The sequence below is a fragment of the Loxodonta africana genome, chromosome 18, assembly GCF_030014295.1.
Source record: "Loxodonta africana isolate mLoxAfr1 chromosome 18, mLoxAfr1.hap2, whole genome shotgun sequence".
Classification (NCBI taxonomy): domain Eukaryota; kingdom Metazoa; phylum Chordata; class Mammalia; order Proboscidea; family Elephantidae; genus Loxodonta; species Loxodonta africana.
In genome coordinates this window covers 55,685,826-55,708,808 of record NC_087359.1, presented here as the reverse complement: position 1 = coordinate 55,708,808, position 22,983 = coordinate 55,685,826, and the positions used below count along the sequence as shown (strand labels likewise).

General features: G+C 42.8%; 1 protein-coding gene across 7 annotated transcripts in view; it reads right to left on the bottom strand.

Annotated features, from left to right (window-relative positions):
• Positions 1-19,533, bottom strand: part of MYO1D (myosin ID) — a 348,824-nt gene extending 329,291 nt beyond the window's left edge. For 6 of the 7 annotated variants that reach the window (XM_010594223.3, XM_023553473.2, XM_023553472.2 and 3 more), the window contains exon 1: positions 19,351-19,532. In XM_010594223.3, the coding sequence (XP_010592525.1) occupies positions 19,351-19,445 (95 nt within the window). In that variant the 5' untranslated portion in view covers positions 19,446-19,532. Of the gene's footprint in view, positions 1-19,350 lie in introns of all 7 variants that reach the window. The other variant, XM_010594224.3, reaches the window with a different exon arrangement.
• Positions 19,534-22,983: the final 3,450 nt, after the last annotated feature.

Below are 22,983 nucleotides of genomic sequence, written 5' to 3'. Positions count from 1 at the left end.
AAGGCCAGTCAATCTAGCTTCAAACTCAAACTGCTTCTCAATTAGCTTTGTTACCTTGAGCAAGCCATTTTCTCTTTCTCAACATCCATTTCCACATCTGTAAAGTGAATATAACACCTATCTCGTAACTTTGTAGAGACGAAAAGAAATTAATAGGTTAATTGGTTTAATTAATTAATAAACGTCTAACACAGTGTCTGATTCCTGGCAGCTGCCCCATAATTAGTTCCCATTCCATCTCCTCCATGGAAGCTAGTTCTGTTTCCCCAGCTATAATGAATTTAAGGCAGTGCCAGCCTACATGAACCCTCCAAGCCTGTCAGACCAGTCTTTATATTGTCCCTGAACACATCACGCCCATTCAGAGACACCTTTTCAATGGAACGTTGTCCCCTGCCATCCTCACTCCGTGCGTCCCTGAGTCTTACCCACGCCCCAATACCCAGCCTAATCTCATACCTCTGTGAGATGTTCCCTAACCACCAAAGCTCATAGAAACATCCTTCTGGTCTAAACTGAAGACCATAGTGGTACCAACCATCTGGCATTTATTATATACTGCTTTATAGGGGTCACATATCTTTTATATCAATGCCATTTCTCCCCAATTATATCATTAACTTCTTATAGGGAGTTATATATAGTCCTTTGTATGTACAGTCTCTAGCAAAAAGCTTTAAGTAGTAAGTGTTGATTAGCACGAGAAGTTTAGTATGATAGTACCTCTTGATATGTAATAACTGAAGGCGTAAACTATCATTTAATAACTTGAACTATCACTTTAAAATATGTACACAGATGGCAAGAATCTTAGAATCTGGGGCTTTAGGGGCCTTGTAGACCAATTTTCCAGATGTAAAACATGCCCTTATAACTGCCTCAGTAAGTGAACCTCCTAACTAATGTTCCAATAAATCCCCATGCTCAGAAACTCACCACCTCCCTTGGGAACCCATCTGATGTGTAGGTAGCAGTCATGTTGTCTTTTTTTGTTTTAAGCAATCTCAAACTTAGAAGAGTTGCAAGTACCTTCTTTCATCCTGAGAGCGTCTTGTGAACCCAGTGCCCTACCACACACCAGTACTCAAGAGTGTATTTCCTACAATGACATTCTCCTCTATAACCACAATATAATTGTCAACATCAAGAGATTTATATTTGATACAGGACCAACATTTAATCCTCAGGCCCTATTCAAATTTCACCAAATGTCCCCATAATGTCTTTTCTAGCAAAAGAATCAAATTCAGAATCACACTTTCTCTTTAGTTGTCTTTAGTCTCCTTTGCTAGACAATCCCTCCTCAGTCTTCCTGTGATTTTCATGAACATGACATTTTTGAAGACCACGGGCTGGTTATTTTGTAGATATCCTTCAATGTGTATTTGCTGGATGTTTTCCTCTGATTAGATTCAGGTTTTGCAGCTGACAGGAACGATCTCAAAAAAGTGACGCCGTGATTCTGCATCCCACTTTGAAGAGTGGCGTCTGGGGTCTTAAACGCTAGCAAGCAGCCATCTAAGATGCATCAATTGGTCTCAACCCACCTGGATCAACGGAGAATGAAGAACACCAAGGACACAAGGTAATTATGAGCCCAAGAGACAGAAAGGGCCACATGAACCAGAGACTACATCAGCCTGAGACCAGAAGAACTAGATGGTGCCCAGCTACAACCGATGACTGCCCTGACAGGGAACACAACAGAGAACCCCTGAGGGAGTTGGAGAGTAGTGGGATGCAGACCCCAGATTCTCATAAAAAGACCAGACTTAATGGTCTGACTGAGACTAGAACGATCCCAGTGGTCATGGCCCCCAGGCCTTCTTTTGGCCCAGGACAGGAACCAATCCTGAAGCCAACTCTTCAGACATGGATTGGACCGGACAATGGGTTGAAGTGGGATGCTGGTGAGGAGTGAGCTTCTTGGATCAGGTGGACACTTGAGACTATGTTGGCATCTCCTGCCTAGAGGGGAGATGAGAGGGTAGAGGGGGTTAGAAGCTGGTGAAATGGACACGAAAAGAGAGAGTGGAGGGAGAGAGCGGGCTGCCTCATCAGGGGAAGAGTAATTGGGAGTATGTAGCAAGGTGTATATAAGTTTTTGTGTGAGAGGCTGACTTGATTTGTAAACTTTCACTTAAAGCACAATAAAAATTATTAAAAAAAAAAAAAAAAAGAAGTGACGCTGTGCTCTCCTCACTGCACCTCATCAGGTGGTACACTTCCAATCTGTCCCATGGCTGACCTGGTTAAGGCAGTGTCTTCTGGGCTTCTCCAGCATAACATTACTTTTTTTCTTTGAAATTCATTAATTAATAAATATTTTGTCGGAAGATGTTTAGGAACTATACAAGTACCCCATTTTGCATCGAATTTTAGGTTACTCATTTTATTAGTTTATATTAATATGGCTTCATGAGTTTCTATTTCACTTTGATGCTCAGATTGACCCAGGTTTAGCTAGTGAATGCTTCTTCAAGCTGGTTTCTGTGTCCTTTTCACATGTCCCATCATTTTCTGAAGACTTCTTTGCTTTTTGGCACAACAAAAGTATCAGGCTCATCTTGTACTTATTTTGTCCCAGACCTGAAATTACCAATTTCTTCAAGAAATCCTGATTCCTTCTAGTGGAGAATGGTGGGAAAGCCAAGATATGGGTGCTAGATATGATCTTCCTATTAGGGTGTCACTGTTCCCAGGCCCTCATGGACAGAACTAGGGAAAACATGATGTATGTAAATACGCACATATCCACTCACATCTGTATTTCTGTGTCTATCTGTACATACTGAAAACCATAAATTTACAGTCACCTTGAATTCCAATCCAGCTACAAAGGGTTCATTCTGATTTCTCCTTTGCCATATTTGTATGGCTCAGGACTCTTCTTCCCTTGCTTTGAAGGATAAAATCAGGAAAACAAGCCCCCTAAAATCAGTTGTAGCATATTAATCATTATCGAGATTCACTTATTTCACATTGGCAAAACACTGCTCTTGGGTTACCTACTCCAAGAAATAGCTCTGTTATTCCACAGATCAAGATAGACCTGTCTTTGTCTTTGCTATCGCTAAAAGTGTGGGAAGCAATTGCCAAGTCTGCACACTATTCACCAGCTTGACAAAAACAAATATTCAGAGCAGCTACCAGATCTGGGGGAATCTGGCAACTAAACTAAAGGATGCCCAGATACTAAAAAGTATGCTAGTGCCCTGAAGCAACTGCAAAAAGCCCTCCAATCCCTCTGCAGGGTACTTACAGTCTGAAGCCTCATTTTCCAAGCACTTAAAAAAAAAAAAAAAATTTTTTTTTTTTTTTTTTTTGGCAAAGTGTGGCTCCTGACTCGCTCTCTCCATAATCACTGCCTACCCCATGGCTCCCCTGGAGTTCATGACCCAGACTCTGCCCTCACTGGACGCCTTCCAGTTTATGAACCACACAAAGCACTACTGCATCCTCTTGTCTGTCTGTCTGTCCCCTTCCCCACCTCGTGATTCATTCTGCTCATGTCACTCGTTCTGCCTGGACCACCCTTTCCTATCTGACTCCCTGCCCCACATCCCCCCACACACTGACTCCTCAGCCTCCTGATGTCATTTTAAGCCAAATTTCTCACCAAATGCATGCTCTGGGCTTGCATACATACACACACACACCACCACTGTTTCCTGGTTCTTTCCCTTCAGAGCACTTATTACTAGTGGTAATTATTCTTTTGTTTGTTTACTATGTCTCCCTCACTGGTTTATCATTTCTATGAGGGCAGTAACCATGTCTGTCTGAGTCTCCCCTGCATACCCAGTTGCTATGTTGCCAGGATATAGAAGGTGCTCCAAATATTTAAACCTGATGAATGAGGAGGACATGGTTGCCACCATACTTCTGAGAGAAACTTAATAACATGAACAAACACTTATGATACTGTGTTATGAGAAAACAGTCTACAAAATTATATGTTGCATAAGCAGGATGATCCCAAAATTTTAGATATATGCATTTATATATATACATTTATACACATATACACAAATACATAAGGAAATACTTCAGGGTGTTAACAAGGATAGTGGAATTACACTTTTCTGTAAGGAGAATCTGGTGATAGAAAAATAATACATAGCATGCTAAAAGTGCACAATGATAAATGTGAAAGTACAGAAAACTTATTGAAAGGATGAAGAATAAAGTGTTACTATCAACTAAGGATCTCTGTTGGTGTAGTGGTTAAGAGCTCAGCTGCTGACCGAAGGGTTGGAGGTTCAAACCCACCAGCCATTCCATGAGAGAAAGATATGGCAGTATGCTTTTGTAAAGATTACAGCTTTGGAAACCTTATGGAGCAGTTCTACTCTGCCCTATAGAGCCACTATGAGTCTGAATCAACTTGACGGCAATACGATTGTTTGGTATCAAATAATTAAATTGATTTAATAACCATACCAGAACTAAAAATACTATTTGGATAAGTTATGAGACATTTGTTAATACGTCAGCAACCTTATATTAAGGTTATTCTTTAAAGTGTTAAGAAACAAAGGTGTTACTTTGAGGACTAAGGTGCACCTGACCCAAGCCATGGTATTTTCAATTGCCTGCCATGCATGTGAAAGCTGGACAATGAATAAGGAAGACTGAAGAATAATTGATGCCTTGTAATTACGGAATTGACGAAGAATACTGAATATACCGTAGACTGCCAGAAAAATGAACGAATCTGTCTTGGAAGAAGTATAGCCAGAATGCTCCTTGGAAGCAAGGATGTCAAGACTTCATCTCATGTACTTTGGATATGGTATCAGGAGGGATGAGTCCCTGGAGAAGTACATCATGCTTGGTAGAGGGTCAGTGAAAAAGAGGAAGACCTTCAACAAGATGGATTGACACAGTGGCTACCATAATGGGCTCAAACATAGCAACGATTGTGAGGATGGCGCAGGAGTGGGCAGTGTTTCGTTCTGTTGTACACAGGGTCATTGTGAGTCAGAACTGACTCAGTGGCACCTTATAAAACAACCTTATATTATAGTCATACCCCATTTAGTTTCAATAGACCACAACTGTGGAGTGAAAAAACATTAACTTAGGATAGTGGTCCTCAAACCTGGCTATACATCAGAATCATGTGGGCATTAATGAATCGGAATTTCTAGGAGGCAGAGTCCATGGAATCTGTATATTTAAAAAGCTCTCTGGGTAATTCTCATACAAAGCCATATTTAGAAGCCACTAAACCCAAAACCCATTGCCACTGAAGCAAATTCTGACTCATAGCGACCCTCCTGGACAGAGTAGAAATGTCCCATAGGGTTTCCAAGGCTGTAATCTTTATGGAAGCAGACTGCTGCATCTTTCTCCCAAAAACCAGCTGTTGCGTTTGAACCATCCACCTTCTGGTCAGAAGCTGAGCACTTAACCACTAAGCCACAGGGCTCTGTCTGGAAGCCACTAGTTTAGGACAAAATAAGAAGTTAAGAAAGAGGTTCCAAGCTTCAGGTGGTAGAACAGATTCTGCTGATTGCAGGTGCTTACCACAAATCAACAAACAATTACAATGGGCACAATGTGGAAAAAACCACTGATCATGCTTCGGTTTGTTCAACCACACAAATAATTCAAATACCAAGAGCAGCAATGGATTTTAGAGTAGCACCTTTCTGAGTTAGAACTCAGGTCTTGGTCTACTTGCCTTTCTGGCCAAACACACCAAAGCAATCACAAAATACCTTCGAGCAGAGAAGATAAATAGTAGACATCTCAAAGTTCTTGGTCTGTGATTGATATTCTCAAGACAACCCCCTTGGTCTTCATCAGAACAGATTAACTCCTTTATATACCCTTCTAATGAGCTCAGCCAACTGTCAAAACCCAGAGCAGATTAGACTTCTAAATGAAGAGTGGTAAGTGAATTCACAGAGAAGCACACTGAAGGAAACTATAGACACAGATACACATATCCTAAAAACCTGAAGTGTTTAGATCAATTTGGTATGGACCAAAACAATGCACATATCTCGGTGCCCCGCTACCACCAATGACTGCTCTGACAGGGATCACAACAGAGGGTCCTGGACAGAGCTGGGGAAAAATGTAAAACAAAATTCTAACTCACAAAAAAAGACAAGAATTACTGATCTGACAGAGACTGGATAAGCCCCAAGAGTATGGTCCCTGGACACCCTTTTAGCTCAGTAATGAAGTCACTCCTCAGGTTCATCCTTCAGTCAAAGACTAGCCAGGCCCATAAAACAAAATGAGACTAAAGGGGCACACCAGCCCAGGGGTGGGGACGAGAAGGCAGGAGGGAAGAGAAAAGCTTGTAATGGGGAACCCAAAGTCAAGAAATGGAGACTATCGACATGTCGTGGGGTTGGCAACCAATGTCATAAAACAATACGTATATTAATTGTTTAATGAGAAACTAGTTTGCTGTATAAATCTTCATCTAAAGCACAATTTAAAAAATTGCACATATCTCAATGAATCCCAAGGGCATGAAAACAACTGTTAATAACAATGGTCATGAAAAGTTCGAGTCATTTAGAAAAAAGAAGTTAAATCATATTTTTAAAATTCTGTTAAAAAAAATCCATTGCTGTCATGTCGATTCCAATTCATAGTGACCCAACAGGACTGGGCAGAAGTGTCCCATAGGGCTTCCAAGGCTGTAAATCTTTATGGAAGCAAAGTGCCACAGCTTCCTCCTGCAGAGCAGCTGGTGGGTTTGAACTCCCAACCTTTGGGTTTGTAGCTGAGTGCTTTAACCACTGCACTACCCAAAACCAAAAAGAAAAAAAAAACCCTTATTGCTGTGGAGCTAATTCTGACTGGAAGTGACCCTACAGGACAGAATAGAACTGTCTCATAGGGTTTCCAAGGAGCAGTTGGTGGATTTGAACTGCAGACCTTTTTGGTTAGCAGTCAAATTCTTAACCACCGCACCACCAGAGCTCCTTAAATTTAGTTTAAGGGAGCAAAGATGAGAAAGCAGTAACATGTGAGTACTGTCTATGTGCTAACAACAATAAACAACTCACCTCTCATCTCCTTTGACACAATAACCTTGTAAGGTCGGGATGCGTCCCATTTTTGGACTGGGCAACAAAGGCTCAGGGAACTGAAGCAAACTGTTGAAGTCATGCAGTATATAGTACAGCCATGTATAAGTCCAGGCAACTGAAACATTTCCCTTGCTCATTATTTTGTACCGTGCTGTCACTTTTAAATAATTTTGGTTGGACATACTTCTAAAATTTTTTGGAGTTTGAAAGGATAAAAGCCATCTGGAAAATAATCATCCAGAACAGTGGTTTTCAAAGTGTTTTTGTTTGTTTGTTTGCTTCTATAAGTGGCATTTTTTTCCAAACAAAAAATTTCTTGAAACCCCAATATGTGGCAGCAGAGAGGCTCTGTTGAAAGCAGAAGGGAGTAGGGGCCCTGAACCCTACACCCCCCTTAGCTCCAACTCTGAGACCACTCCTTTGGTACCTCCATGGCCCACAGAATGTAGAATAAAAAGCACAGAACCTAAAAGAGTTTAGTTGCTGGGTTTTATGTATAAAAGCATGTCTGGTAGAGATACTCAACAAACGATACAAGTTATATAAAGGTATCATGTTGCTGTAAAAAGTTTCATAATATGGTAAAAACATAGTCAACTTGCTAAGGTAAAAGACAACTTAAGACTGCTCAAGATTACAGTATCACTATAGTATGTTTTCTTCTTGTTGTGTGGCATTAGGTTTCCTATGTCTGTGTTCTGCAAATCTTCTAAAAGAAAAAAAAAAAAAAGACGTGCCCACCATTTCACAAAGACCTCAAATATATTTTAGTGTTTTTGTTTTGTTTTTTAAGAATAAGGGTGGTTTCATTTTCCTATCTTCCCAACGGCTGGAGTTATAATAGAAAAAAAATCAGATTATGTAAATATACACAGTTTAGCCAGGAATCAAAGATGCAGAAATGCTACACACTCATTTATTCATTCCTTTATACAAGCCAAAACATTGTGTCCTTAATACCTGGAAATAAGTCTTCAAAGATAAATAGGCCACCGCCACTGCCCTCAAGGACTTAGAGACTAGAAGTGGTACACAAACACAAACACAAACACAAACACAAACTGATAATGGCATAGCCTGAACGCACTGAGAAACTCTGGGCTGTCGTACTTACCGGGTTTGTTACTCTAGAGATTTGTCACTTGAGTTATTTGATTTGTGATTCTGAATTTTTTTTTTTAAGATTTCCTTCTTAATTACAAGGAATATACAATGGGATGTCAGAAACAGGCTATCTCAACCTTATTATCGAAGACTATTCTTACTGTAAGCTTAAAATGCCCCAGATGTCTATAAAAGCCAAAGCTTAAACATAACCAATTGTCCAAACCCACTGACGTCGAGTCAATTCTGACTCATGGCCAATTATAGGGTTACTCAAATAAATGGAATTTTTTTTTTTAAATGGGGTCTAACCTTTTTTTAATTCACTATAATTTTTTTTCTTGACTTCACACTAAACACAAACCAGCAGTTTGAGATCTAACCATCAGGGTCGCCCCGCTACAGATGATCCTCTATTGTACAAATTACTCAAAGCAGACTTTGTGGTTAGAGGCGGGGGGGGGGGGGGGAACTGAGTTTCTCTTGGTGTTTGCTTCATTGTTTTAGATGAAGCCATTTTTTGACTAATTCCTTTGCTTCTACGGCTTATGTGAACCTAGTGTATATAAGTAGTAATTTGTTTTTTCCCCCAAGGCTTAGTTATATGACTGCAGGAGCTACACAGAGAGGAGGGATGAAATGGAAGTGGTGTTTGTTCCTTGACACATTTTTCCATCTATTCCAGTTTTATTTTGTGTGTGTGTGTTTTTTTAGAACCCTGAATTGGTTTGTGGCTCTTTTGGAAAAAGTGATGTTCAGTGGCAAAAAATAATCTCTTTTATTAAAACAAAACAGCTTTACTACATTTAATGTTCTGATCTCATTAAAGTGAAATTCATTTCTATGCTGAGCATCAAGGAGCAGAAATGTGGGAGAATGAAGTCCCCATTCTGTCATAACCTCTCCTAGTCTATGTGAGCAGCTGAGCCTGGGTTATAAACTGGGAATCTTTGGGGGTGAGGCTAGGACAATGAGCACACTAGAAGGGGGCAAAACATCAAAAAGCAATTTGGGGTTGCTCTCAAGTTTCTCTCTATCAATTCAAGGCACCTCTCAGAACGCTTTACTTCAAAATGGTCTACTTTCCAAAAGCGGCTTTTTATAGTAACCTCCACCAAGTGCTCAACACAGCGCAAAGCATACAGCAAGAACTCAAGCAGTCGCAAGCTTTAAAGCCAGAGAAATGTTGAACTCCGTGATTATAGTCACAATCTGACTCACTCACATCTCTTTAACCGCAGTGTAATGACTATAGTATTCATCACATTGTCTGGGTTCTGAGTCTTGCAAGTTCAGTAACAGGGCATAAAACAAAGGAGAAAGAAAAAAAAAACCTTCCTCTTCTAGACTCAATGACAAGCTGCAGGCAAATTTTTTAATTGAGCCAAGTCTTTCTTTGGCATCCTTTCTTCTCTGCCATCAGCGTCTGGTTCCCCCCAAATTAACTAAGCTCATACTACATCCTGCTTATCCCTTCCCACCGGAGTCCAGCTCTCCATCCCAGGTCTGCCTTACTCCTGCACAGTTACATGCTGTGAAATTATTTCTCAGAAATGAAACTCTCAGCCCCTAATTCTAACTGATCTCATCTGTGCACGAGAAGGAAAGGAGCCAGGCTGAGTAGAGTTACACTGGAGTGCCTGTGCAGCACTAAGCATATTTAATCTTCTAAGTGGATTCTTATCAACTCAACTCAATCTCTGGGAGAGTTTGGGGAGCCATGGAAGCTGGCTAGCAGCATGGCCAGCCCACTCGTGCTGAAAATGGGTGGGGAGACAGGAGAAAAGGAGGCCAGGGTGGTATAGGCCCTCAGGCAGTCAGGCCAGGTGAAAGGGTTGTTTTCTACAGGGTCTGCTCATGTTCTGCCTCTACTATAGAACATTTTCTACCTACTCCCCATTCCGTCTTTTTCCAGGATTCCCTCTGAACTCTAGTACATAACACATACGCAGCTCTTAGCTTTATTATTGTCTAGTTATTTTTAAATACGGCATGTTGGTTTGTTCTTTCTAGGAACCTCTTAAAGCAATTAATTGTCTGCACTATTCATTTTGGCTCAATCATATTCTACTTTATGTTGATCCATTTATTAGGGTATCTTTTACTCCCAATTAAGCTATTCCTCAAAAAGTGGCTTTTCAAAAAGTAACCGCCACCGAAGTACTCAACACAGTCCAAAGCATACAGCAAGAACTCAAGTAGTGCAAGCTTTAAAGCCAGGAGATTATATTAAAGATAGATAGGGTCTACAGTCAAACAAGAAAATGAGTTTTAAAAAAGACTATACTTGAGGCTCATCACCTGGCTACAGTCCTGAATTTTTGGACCAGCATCACCAATCCTCATGGAAGCCGAGAACAGTGACTTACAGAACAAAATATTTGGAAAGTTTTTAATACAAATTGCAGATTTCCTTTCCCAAAGGGTTCTCAACAATTTTCAGAAAGTAAATGGTGCTACTCTTGGAGGGATCATGATGGCATGTTTACAGCAATAGTTAGGGCGTGAACTGGGAATAGGCAAGGGACTGGTCTACAGAGCTGTACCAGAGGTTTGAGAGGAGAGAGAGAAGCAGTACCTATTATTGACTGTGTTTTGGGCACCATGTTGGATACTGTACAGATGCTATAATTTAACCTTTACAATAACATAATTTTTATGGACAAAGAAACTAAGACCTAGCAAGGTTAAGTAACTTGTCCAAGGCAACGTAAGTGGTAGTAAGTGGACAGAAATAGGATTAAGGTCTCAGGCTATGTCCAATGCTCTTGCCCTCTCCACTAGGTGACCGCAGCCTCTTCTGGAGCCTGTCTCATCCTTGCCCCCAAAACAAGAAAATCTGTCTTAGTGAGGAAGGAAGAAATGACAAGGAAGAGGTGAAAATAGCTGGCTCTCCAGCAGTTATGAAGTGAAAGCAAGGAGTGATGCCATTCAGCAAGGATGTAAGGAAGAGAGTGGGTGGTACGTACCAAGCACTGACCAGGCCCTTTCTACACATTATGTGATTTCATTCAAATGACCCTAAAAAAGTGGCCATTTTACATATAACGAAACTGAGGTTTAGGGACGTTAGCTTGTTCTAAGTCACAAGGGTAATAAGATTAATGTGAAGCTGAAATTTGAAAGTGATTGGTCAGACCTCAAAGCTTATGCCCTTTCCACTATCCCCTGCTGCAAGTTTTCCCTTTTCTTCTTCCCAGAAATGCCCCAATCTAAAGTGGGGAAACACTGTTCTATTCAAGAGGTCTAACCAGTAATTATACAGCAGTTGAATGGAAGACAGCCTGCTTCAAACAGGAAATAAAACTGTCATCTCAACCAAGGGCTTTTATATACAATAAGAGAGAGGCTTACAATATATATTAAAAAATGCTGTTACCCTCTGAACCTATCTATGAATACAGCTGACATTTTTATGTCATTGAGGCTCATCAAGAGATCATCTACCCACTGGGGTTGGAGCCACTGTTGTCAGCAGAGTGCCCCATTAGACAGACTCACCAGTGGCTGGGCAACAACACGATGGTCCAATACAGTCCCAACAACACCATTGCAACAGATGCTAGAGAATTATCATAAAACAGGGCCACTCCTTGAGATTTTTTTTTTCCTCAAGGAGTGGCCCTGTTTTATAATTCTCTAGAAGATACTCATATGCATTGGGAAAGCTGGACAATGAATAAGGAAGAGTGAAGAAGAACTGACGCCTTTGAATTATGGTGTTGGTGAGGAATACTGACTATACCATGGGCTGCCAGAAGAACAAACAAATCTATCTTAGAGGAAGTACAGCCAGAATACTCCTTAGAAGCAAGGGTGGCAAGACGTCATCTCACATACTTTGGACATGTTACCAGAAGGGATCAGTCCGTGAAGAAGGACATCAGTGAAAAAGAGGGAGACCCTCAACGAGATGGATTGACACAGTGGCTGCAACAATGGGCTCAAGCATAACAACAATTGTGAGGATGGCGCAGGATGGGCCGTGTTTTGTTCTGTTGTACATAGGGTCGCCGTGAGTCAGAACCAACTCAACAGCACCTACCAACAACAACCTTTGAGATACGGGCCATTTCACTGAGTTGGCTCCGGCTTAGGTGACAGTGTTAATGAACAGCTCTCCAAATAAGGATTATTCACAATGCAGGACAATTATTCAAAGATTATTAAATAGACACTTTTCTATCTATACTAAATTCACCATTTTTTTCCCTCAAAGTTAAGCAAAAAGCCAAAGCTCATATCTTCAATGGAGAAGTAGGTACCTTTGGGACCTGCAATGAAACGAACCATTATCAGCTTCTAAGCGCTTGATTCCACTCACATCTGGCTCTATTTGGGAGCTAAATTCAGCAGAAGTCTCCAGGGTCAACAAATGACCCTGAATAAAAATAGTCTTGGAAATCTGTCATAGAGTAGGGAGGGAAACAAGAAGGCAGGGTGATTCACTCCAAATGGCAGTTCCAAACCAAAATTCTCATTCTTGTCCCAATATGAAGCCAATGTGCAAAACAGGCACGGAGCAAACCACCCTTTTCCAAAGGCCTTCAAAGAAGGTTGCCAAAGAATTTCATACAGAAGCCAAAAAGATTTAGTGTGCCATTCACCTCTCCTATAGATCTATCTAGTGCTACTTCTGCTCTGAACCAATCAGATTTACGCTTGAAGACCACCCAGGATATTAGGATGTTTCCCCTAGGAAGCAACAGGGACCCTTTGTCCCACTAAATTTTCTAAATGACCAAACAATTACAGAGGTGGTATGGTAGCTGCGTGTGTCTATCTGTTTGCTGCCTTTCTACTAATTCTAAAACTTATTCTCTCCTCCTTTCTCTCTCTCTGTCTCGTACACAGAATTACACTGTATTATACTGTAAAATATTGTAAAATAAGTACAATATTTTAAGATTGTATGCCCTTTCAAAATCAAGAATCCCACTGGTTGAAGAATAATCTGAGCTAACATTTGATTGCTCACTTAATTCCTTTTAACATATACTAAGCATAAAAAAAAGCATATAGGTGCCAAATTCTATACAACGTCAGAGAACACAAAAGGACCAGAGGTGGATCTGCTCCACGGCCACCTGCTTGCACCACTCCACTCCCTTCCAAAGCTCTTTATCTATTTTACATTCATAATTCATATTCTTTTTCTTAAACGTGGTCTCCTCAAACTGAAATAAGCTTCAAAGTCCCACAAAACCTGGATCCACCCATGGACAGGCTGTTACCGAGAATCTCACAGTTTGGTGGGGAAGCAGGCATGCAGATAACAATATAATATGATAAATCCTCCAAAAGTTATGATCAAGTGCCCACGTATCCTGGGAACACAGGTGAGAGTGCAGTTAGCCCTGTCTTGGAGGATTTGGAAAGACTTCTCAGAACTGGTCTCGAAGAATGAATAAGAGTATGATGGGCAGAGCTTGAGGGGCAGAGATGAGGGAAGGAGGGCATTTCAGGGCTTGAGAACAGCCTAGGCCAGTGGATCTCAACTGCAGTCAATTTTGCCCCACAAACGAGTCATGTTGGCAATGCCTGGAGACATTTTTGGTTGTCACAATTGGGGGTGCTACTAGCATCTGGTGGGTAAAGGCCAGAGATACTGCTAAACATTCCACCATCAGGAAAACGCCCTAAAACACAGAGCTGTCCAGCCCAAAATGTTAATAATACCAAGGTTGAGAAACCCTGCTTCAGGCACAGGCATAAAGCACACATCGTGTTAGGTTAAAAGTGAGAAGTTGCATGTAGCTTTGGCAAACACAGTGTTTTAAAAGACTGTTGCTATGCATGAGGAAAAAAACAGTAAGAAAAGAGGTAGAAAGAATTAAATTTCCAAGGAACCAGGTCATAAGGCTGAGCAGATGCTTTATTCTCAAAACAGGAAATAATGACAACAAAGCGAGGAAACTGGACCTCTAGAATCCTAAGGTCTATTTCATTGTCCTGTGAAATGAAAAGCACATCTCTTTGAGACACTGTCCTCAGCTAGAGACCACTCCCAAGTAGCAGCCTGCATTCTTCCTTTTACATGGGTGGTTCGCCCTGGCAGGGTTCTCAAGTAGAAAGAGAGGGTGCAAAGTTGACGTTAATGCTGGACGAACTCAAGGACAGGCGTGGCCCAAGCAAGGAGAAAAGGAGCCAAAGGGCCGCAGGTCCAAGAAGCCTGCAGAGCATGGTGAAGACGCTGCGGTCGGGCTTCAAGTGGTCATTAGGGTTGTGGCAGGAATCATGACTGACCATGAAGGCGGGTGGTGCTTGAGCAGGAATCTTGTTTTTCTGGGCACAGGCCCTTGATAAATGCCGCATGGAGCTTACCGCCACTGCCACCACCACCACCAAAAAGGAAGAAGAAATAAATAGAACAAATCTCCCCCAGCAAGAGAACTTCTGGGAGGGAAAGAAGGCAGCCCTCAAGACACTAGCAGTTTTCATTATAAGGGCAAGTAGTGCAAATTGAAACTCCTTCTCAGATATACTAACTCACACACAATCCACATCACTCCTCTAATCCTGCCTCACCCAGGCCCACAGCCACAGATAAGGCCGAAATCAATTCTTTGAAATAACAATAATAGGGGGAAAGTTACAGTAATTGTGGCAGATGTTGAAAATCAAGCTTCAGCTCCAAGTGAGGAAAAGGAGGCCACAAAAGTAGCAAAATTGGGTAATTCTAAATAGACAAAGTCATAAAAGCTTCAGAAAAAAAAAAACTAACTGAAACATTCCAACAAAAAATGTCACCAAGGAATGTACTACGTGGCCGGCATTATGCTAGGTACTACTGTCAAGAGTCAAGTCTGGATGACACAGATGCCTGCAGCATCTACAGTCTTAAGTGTTAACTGTACGTTATCCACCATAACTGAAGGAAGCAGGCCTTACAGAACAGCCAGGTAGAAAGCAGAGCACCAGACATTCCAGATTGGGGACGGAGAGGAGGAGCCACAGCGTGGAGAAGGCAGGGATGATCAGGCACAGGTACACGTGGGAATTTCATGTACACATCCACACCCTCTGATAGATAAAATACACTAAATTTCACATATCTACAACCACAGACAAACAACTGGTGTGGCCCAACCACCGATGGTCCAGGATACAAACGCATTTCAACACCACACAATAGCTCCTGAATGTGCAATGGTAGGTCTCCAGGCACCTTCTGCAAAGTGAAGCAAACGCCCAGGGGTCACAAGACCATGATCCCAGAAGTTCATACAGCTAAGTGCTAAAATAGTCTTAAGATATGTCAGGGTTATATGAAATCCAAACTATCAGAGAGTAGACTGCTTTCTATCTGGGTCAGGATTTACAGCTAGAGAGGAAGGTAAGGGTGCTACCCTTTGCTGGGACTGGGTCTATGTCTACATGGGGCTCTCCAACTATAAGTAAATCATGAACAATCATCGACCTGTGCGAGGTCAGCATCATCAAGTACACACATACACACACCTGAACATCCACGACCTTGACTGACGATGTTTGGGTATAAAGGTAGACCTAGAACCCTGGGTGTTAGCAAAGGGTTGTGCTAATGAGACCTGGTGATTCCTCCCACAACTCCCAACACCAACTCCTTCCCCTCCAGACAAGTTACTTTACTTGCTGCCACCCAAACAGAGTCAGCTTTCATGCCTCCACACCTCTGCTCACACTACTTTATCCACCTGGAATGTTCTCACCCTCATGTCCACTTAAATAAGTCCTACCCAGCTCAATTCCTCCTCTCCTCCTACATGTGGTATTTCTGAGTCAGCTTAAGGGCATCTCTCCCTCTTCTGAACTTCCAGGACAATTAGTTTGTACAATTAACTTGCCAAATAATCACTTAAGCTTTAAAAGGCCAGGAGCCCTGTGGCACAGTTAAGAGTTGGGCTGCTAACCAAAAGGCCGGTGGTTCAAACCCACCAGCCACTCCACAGGCTAAAGATGTGGCAGTCTGGTTCCATAAAGATTTACAGCCTTGGAAACCCTATGGGGCAGTTCTACTCTGACCTATAGGGTTGCTTTGAGTTGGAATCAACTCAATGGCATGGGTTTGGCTTTTTGGTTTGGTTTCTATAAGGCTGATCTCTTCTGTTGTTTTCTTGAACTATTATTTAAATCAGTAGAGATTTTCACCTTTCTTCCTGTCTTCATTGAGTTGCCACCTCTCAATGCTACTTCTTCATTGAGGGCTAAGGAGCACTCTTACGGTTCTTTGGCTCCTCCCACCTTGACTCCTAGAGTACCTGGCACAAAGTAGAATTAAATTGCAAAACTCTGTTTCGTGCACATAGGAGTTAAGGTAGGCTTATCTTAATAATCTGAGATTTAAATCTCACACTTAAAGACTTCGCAACCAATAATATACAAACGCCTAAAAAATTAATTGTAAGCGCTCTCCCAAATTTACTTAAAAAAAAAGCCACACGAGATTTAATTTCATCAATGGGAAGAGTCCTGCATAATTCACGTAACCCAGTTAGTCTCGAAGCCTCCAATTCCAAATTCTGAAAATTATACAAAACCCTGGCTGAAGCCATGTATTTACTGAAGGTGACAGATGGAGACAAAAATGAATGACTCCATATTCAACTCTTACTATAGTATCTTACATAAGTATGTACTTAATAAAGGTACTTAACGTCTGATAAACTGATTATAAACTGAATGACTAAATTATGAAAGCATTTCTCAATGTCTTTTCTTCTTTCCTGGGTGGGGGCCTCTTAAATAATTTAAAACAACATAAGACTATAAAGGAAACCCTGGTAGCGCAGTGGTTAAGAGCTATGGCTGATAATCAAAAAGTCGGCAGTTTGAATCCACCAGGTACACCTTGGAAACCCTATGGGGCAGTTCTACTCGTCCTATAGGGTCGCTGTGAGTTGGAATCGACTTCACAACAATGGGTTTGGTTTAAGTCTATAAAATCGCTGTTTAACTTAACCCTTTATCTGTACTTGGGAAAACTGTAAACAGTTAATAATCACTAATATGTATTTGCCAGACAGTATTCTTTGCAAGAGGGCGTTGGTGCTTCAGTGGTAGAACTGTCCCCTTCGTGCTGGAGACCTGTGTTTGATTCCCGGCCAGTGCAATTCACATGCAGCCACCACCTGTCTGTCAGTGGAGGCCTGTCTGCTGCCATGATGCTGAACAGGTTTCTGTGGAGCTCCCAGACTAAGATCGATTAGGAAAAAAGGCCTGGCTATCTACTTCTGAAAATCAGCCAATGAAAACCCTATGGATCACAATGGTCCAGTCCTCAACCAAGGAGACAGTACAGGACCGGGCAGTGTTGTGCTCCATTGTGCATCAGCTTGCCGTGAGTCAGGCACCAGCTAAACGGCAGTTACCACATGTTCATTTAACCCTCAGGACAACCTCAATTTTATAGAGGAGTGAGGCACAGAGCTAAGGAACTTGCCCAAGGCCCACAGCAAGAAAATGGTAGAACTAGTATTGGAATCTCAACAACTGGACTCTTGGGTACTGGTTACAGCTGATGTACAGGGATGTCATTTTGACTGATTAATATAGTATTCGAAGTCATTTGTATAAAATCTGAGCATCTAGACTTTGGTCAGAAATGTAACATCATATCATAACACTGCCTATGTAAAAATCTGATTCTACTACTCCAATTTACAACACTCTATCCAGAAAAGTGGAGCCCTGGTGGCTCAGTGGTTAAGAGCTCAGGGTGCTAACCAAAAAGGTCGGCAGTTTGAATCCACCAGCCACTCTTTGGAAACCCTATGGGGCAGTTCTACTCCGTCCTATTAGGTCGCTATTGAGTCAGAATCAACTTGACGGCAAAGGGTTTGGGTTTTTTTGGCTATCCAGAAAGATACTGTGCAAGCTTGGGACTGCCTGCACTTGGAAATATTAGAATCATAGAAAATGGGCACTGAAAGAAGTCTTGGAGATCCTCACTATCTCACCAATTTGAAAACTCAGACTCAGACTAACTCAAGGTCAGTTCATTTGTGGTGGGCAGGTGGAGAACTTAGGTCTGTGCCCTGCTGGCTGCCCTGGGACATAACAAAGTCTGCCCAAGAGCAGGTGAAGATTGTACGGAGTTTGCTGTTTCAAAGACTAAACCTGTTTTTGTAAATATTTACATTAACATTAACAGGGGTAATTAATACCGAGAACTGGAGTCAGTTAAGCACTTAAACCTAGACTATGATTTTCGCTTTATAAATTGAAAGCATGATATTCAACTATAAACTTTACAAGAAATGGGGCCAAAAATTCCAGTAAAAAACCCACATACACACATCAGAACTCAGCTATTTTGAATCTGCACTTACTGTAATGTTAAAATAAAATACAAAAAAAAAAAAAGGGCAAACTACATCTGCCTCTATCTAAAGAATGAAATAATCACATACAGAAGACTTTCTTAAAACAAATACGTCTTGGAAGACCATTTTGAGACGTTGAGTTGTGACTACATTTTCAAGGATGTCAGTAACACAAGGACTCCATCCATAACTCCTTGAAAAAACTGAAACCATGAACGCCTTGTCAAATTCAGAGTTTATCTTGGCACTGGCAAGCGCAGCAGTCTCTTCGATGTCTGGAAACGCGTCTAATTACGTTCAGAGAGTAACGAAAAAATAGCCAGTGTCCCGGAACACACAGCTCAGGGATCACTCCACAGCATCCTGAATGACTTGATGGAACCACGCCAGGGAAAAGAAAGAAAGAAAGGAAAAGAAAAAAAAAGCAAGTGCGAAACCAGAATGAGACGCGAGCCTCTCCCTGAAACCACCCTCCAAGTCTTCCCAGGGCCTTCGAGGCCGTCAGGACTCTCCCTAAAGTTTTTATTTTCCTTTGCTTTTATTTCCATTAGGTCACCGGGCTCTCTAGCGTTGCTCTGGAAGTGGCTCGCCCACATCACTTACCTGGGCCAGGGCAGCCAAACGCCCCCTCGAGCTCAGCGCCCCCCTTACATCCCCAATACGGAGATCACCCTAGGGACGCCCCTTCTGCGGAGAGCGCAGCCCTCGAGGTCGGTGCACCCCCGACACCCTCAAATCGGCCGCACCCCAAAGGCGCCCCCTCTTGGGAAAACACAGCCCTCAAGCTCGGCGCACCCCCGGATACCTCCAATTCGGTGGCACCACAGGGGCGCCCCCTCTTGGGAAAGCGCGACCACTGCGCGCGGCCGTCCCACCCTCACCTGAGCTTGAGGTTGGCCATGAACTCGGGCATGGAGACGGTGTCCATTAGCACGAAGTCCGCCTTGCCGAACTCCAGGCTCTCCTGCTCTGCCATGGTGCCAGCGGACGGGCTCAGGTGGGCGCGGAAGCACTCAGGTGGGCTCTCTGGCCGCGGGGGCCGGCCGGGGGCCCGATGCGACACGGGCGGGGCCGGGGCGGGGCGCGCGGCGGGGGGCGGGCAGGGGGCGCCGCGCGCCGATCCGCGGGGCCGGGCCGGACGGAGGCCGCCTCGCTGCTCCTCGGCGCGCTCCTGGCCGGCGCGGCGCAGAGCGGGGCACACCCGGCCGTTTCCGCTTCTCCCGCGGCGGCAGCCGGGCTCTGTGGGGGACGGGACACCGAGACGGAGACGGCGGCGGCTGGTCCCGCCCCGGGCCCTGGGCTCGGTCCGGCCGCTCGCCCCGCCCCGGCCCCGCCCGCCCCGGCCCCGCCCCCGGCCGGCTGAGGAGCCCGCCCCGCCGCGGCCAGGCCACCGCCTCCTCACCTGGGCGGCGCGCACGCGCGGGGCGGGCGGCGGGGGCGCGCGCAGGGCCTTGGCAGTGGCTGCTGGTCGGCAGCGCCCCCTAGGGACGGGAGCTGGAACCTCGCGGGGACGGGGGGACGAGGAGCTGAGGACGTAACAGAGTGGGTGGATTCGGATTTCCAGGATGGCAGCCTCCTGCCCATGTCTGGTAGATGCCAGTAAAACAAAAGTAGTTTGTGGAGTTTTCGCCAAGATAATTCATTGTGACTGTCACCCTGACGCGAAACCTACTCGTACTCTTCCGCTCATATCCTCCCCATCGCTGAAATCGTGGTTCACGCACAGACTGAGAGGTAATACCAATAGCTTACAGTTTGGGGGTAGAACAGCACCGGGCATTTTCAGTAGGAAGTGGAATTTCATCCCATTTGACTTATGAGCCCCAGCGTTTAGCCAAATGATCCCTTTTTCTTTCCCTATCAGCTGAGCATGTCATCAAACATTGCCTTACATTGTTATTTCAGTTTTTGATATATGTGTGACTCATCTCCGGAATATTGTAGGCTTCTTAAGCATGGGGCCAAAAGTTCTTGATATCCCCCTTGGCACCAGCCAGAACCCCGTGAGACAGTTCTACTCTGTCCTATAGAGTTGCTATGAGTCGGAATCGACTGGAGGGCAATGCTTTATGTGAAGATATGAAATCTCTACTGGCTCAACGGAATGAAATGAGTGGTCTCCAACTTACAGATAGACAGAGCTTTGAAAATTCTTTTGGAACTTAAAATGCATTTTCCCAGTGAAATTGTAATTATAAATGGCTGTGTAAGGTAGGCTCACCTCTACAGTCCCATCTCTGTTAGGACGATCTTCTATTGGAGAATCTACTAAGAAATCTAAAAAAAAAAATCTAGAGGCCCCCAAAGACCTGGCTGAGCTCCAACTCTATGTCTGAATTTGAGATGAGTGAACTAGACAGAAGGAGCCTGCTTCAGCTGCCAACAATCCACCCTGGCCAAGAGAGAGGAAAGTGACCTGGCCACCTCTGGCAGTAACGTCTCTACCAGTAGCATCTCTGCCATCAGGAAGTGCCAGAGCCTGGCCCAGGCAGGGCTGGGTTGCAGCAGAGTATATGACCTTCATTAGCAGCTCTCCTTATTCAGAAGGCACCTGTCCGAATCTCAGTGTCCTCATCTGTGGGATAAGAACTCTGGAACAGACACTTTGCAAGGTAGGACTGTCCTATGCCTGGGTTATTTGTGTGGGTTGGTCAGTGGCTAAGCAGGTGACTACATAGAGTAAGATTGCATTCCCAGGAATGTTTGTACTGGTACCTTTTAACATAAGTAGAAATGAATTTCAAAACGAAAAGAAAAAAATTTGACATTTTGGGCTCTCTAGACCAGCTAGGGACCACACTCAAAGACCCATTAGTAAAGGGATGTATGTGTGTTCCCTGAGCCCTGGGGTTGGTGGAAATTAGGCCCAGTTCCCAGGGTGCCAGGGAAAGAAACAAGTCCTACAGATGAAGAGAAGGTTACAGAGATCATGCAGTGGGGAGGAGCTGTATTGGGATCCAACTGTGATTTTCAAGTGGTCAAAGCAAGAAAACTCTTGTTTTAATCAAAATTTCACACCGGAGCCCAACATATAAAATATACAGACAACATATTCAAAGGGCATCTTATAAATTCATTTTCTAAGCCCAAATTAGTATAAAATGAGACTTTGAGACCAATGAGGACGTTATGATTAACCCAAATCCATCCACTAGGGCTCACCATTGCCTTAAGTCAGCCTTAGGATTCCAATTTACTTTCATATGTTGTTTTGATTGTGCAGTGCCAAGAAAATCCTAATTCACGTGGCTGAGCAATAGTTTGTTACTTGTACAGTTTACATTCAGCCTTTTTATAAGGCCAATGCAGAGCTACAACCTTATTAAATGACACCTTTACGAGAAGTTCAAATAAGCAGAGATGGCAGAAGAAACTAAACACTGAGATCTGCTTTAAAACAAGGTAGCATAGAGCAGGTGAGCTCATTATTAATCTGCTTGGTGATAAAATTTGAATGTCAGCACATCTGGATATGTATGTTTGTGTTACAGTTTAAAATGTATTACAAACCAATATATATTTAATGAGATACACTGACATTATAAGTTTCTTGATGTGATGTCCTGAAAAAGACACATCACTTCTCTGCTTAAGTTGCACGACGCAAATCTAATGATGAGAAACATAATGCCTGTTGCCGTCAAGTTGATTCCGACTTGCAGTCGACTCGTAGTTACCCTATACGACAGAGGAGAACTACCCCATAGAGTTTTCAAGGGGCACCTGGTGGATTGGAACTGCTGACCTTTTGGTTAGTAGCCCAGGTCTTAACTACTGTGCCACCAGAGCTCCAGGAAATATGATACAAACCCAAATTCAGGGTCATTCTATAAAACAACTGATCTGTACTCTTCAGAAATACCAATGGCATGAAAGACAAAGAAAGGCTGAGGCCCTGGTCCAGATTAATGGAGACCAATGAGACATCATAAATAAAGGCAATGGGTGATCCTGGGCTGGATCTCAAACTAGGAAAAATAAAATCGTTGTAAAGGACATTATTGGCACAATTGATGAAATTCAGATATGGACTGTGTATTAGGTAGTAACATTATATCAATGTTAGTTTTTCTGACTTTGATAATTATACTGTGGTTCTGTAAGAGAATGTCCTTGTTCTTAGGAGATACCTGGTAAAATATTTAGGAGTAAAGGGGCCTGATGCCTCACACTGTTCAAAAAAATAATGATAATAAAAGTGTGTGCATATAGATAGATATAAATGGATAAAGTAAATATAGCCAAATGTTAACAGTTGGTGAATCTAGGTAAAGAATATATGGAAGGTTTTTTATTTGCAGTGTTATTGCAACTTTCCTGTTAAAGTCTAGGGGCAGTTCTACTCTGTCCTATACAGTCGCTATGAATTGGAATCCACTGGAAGGCAATGGGTTTGGGTTTTTTTTTTTTTTTTTTTTGGTTTATTTTTGCAACTTTTCTGTTTAAGTTTAACATTGTTTCAAAAGATGAAGTTAAAAATAATCTAAAACTGTTATAAATTTTTGAAAAATTAT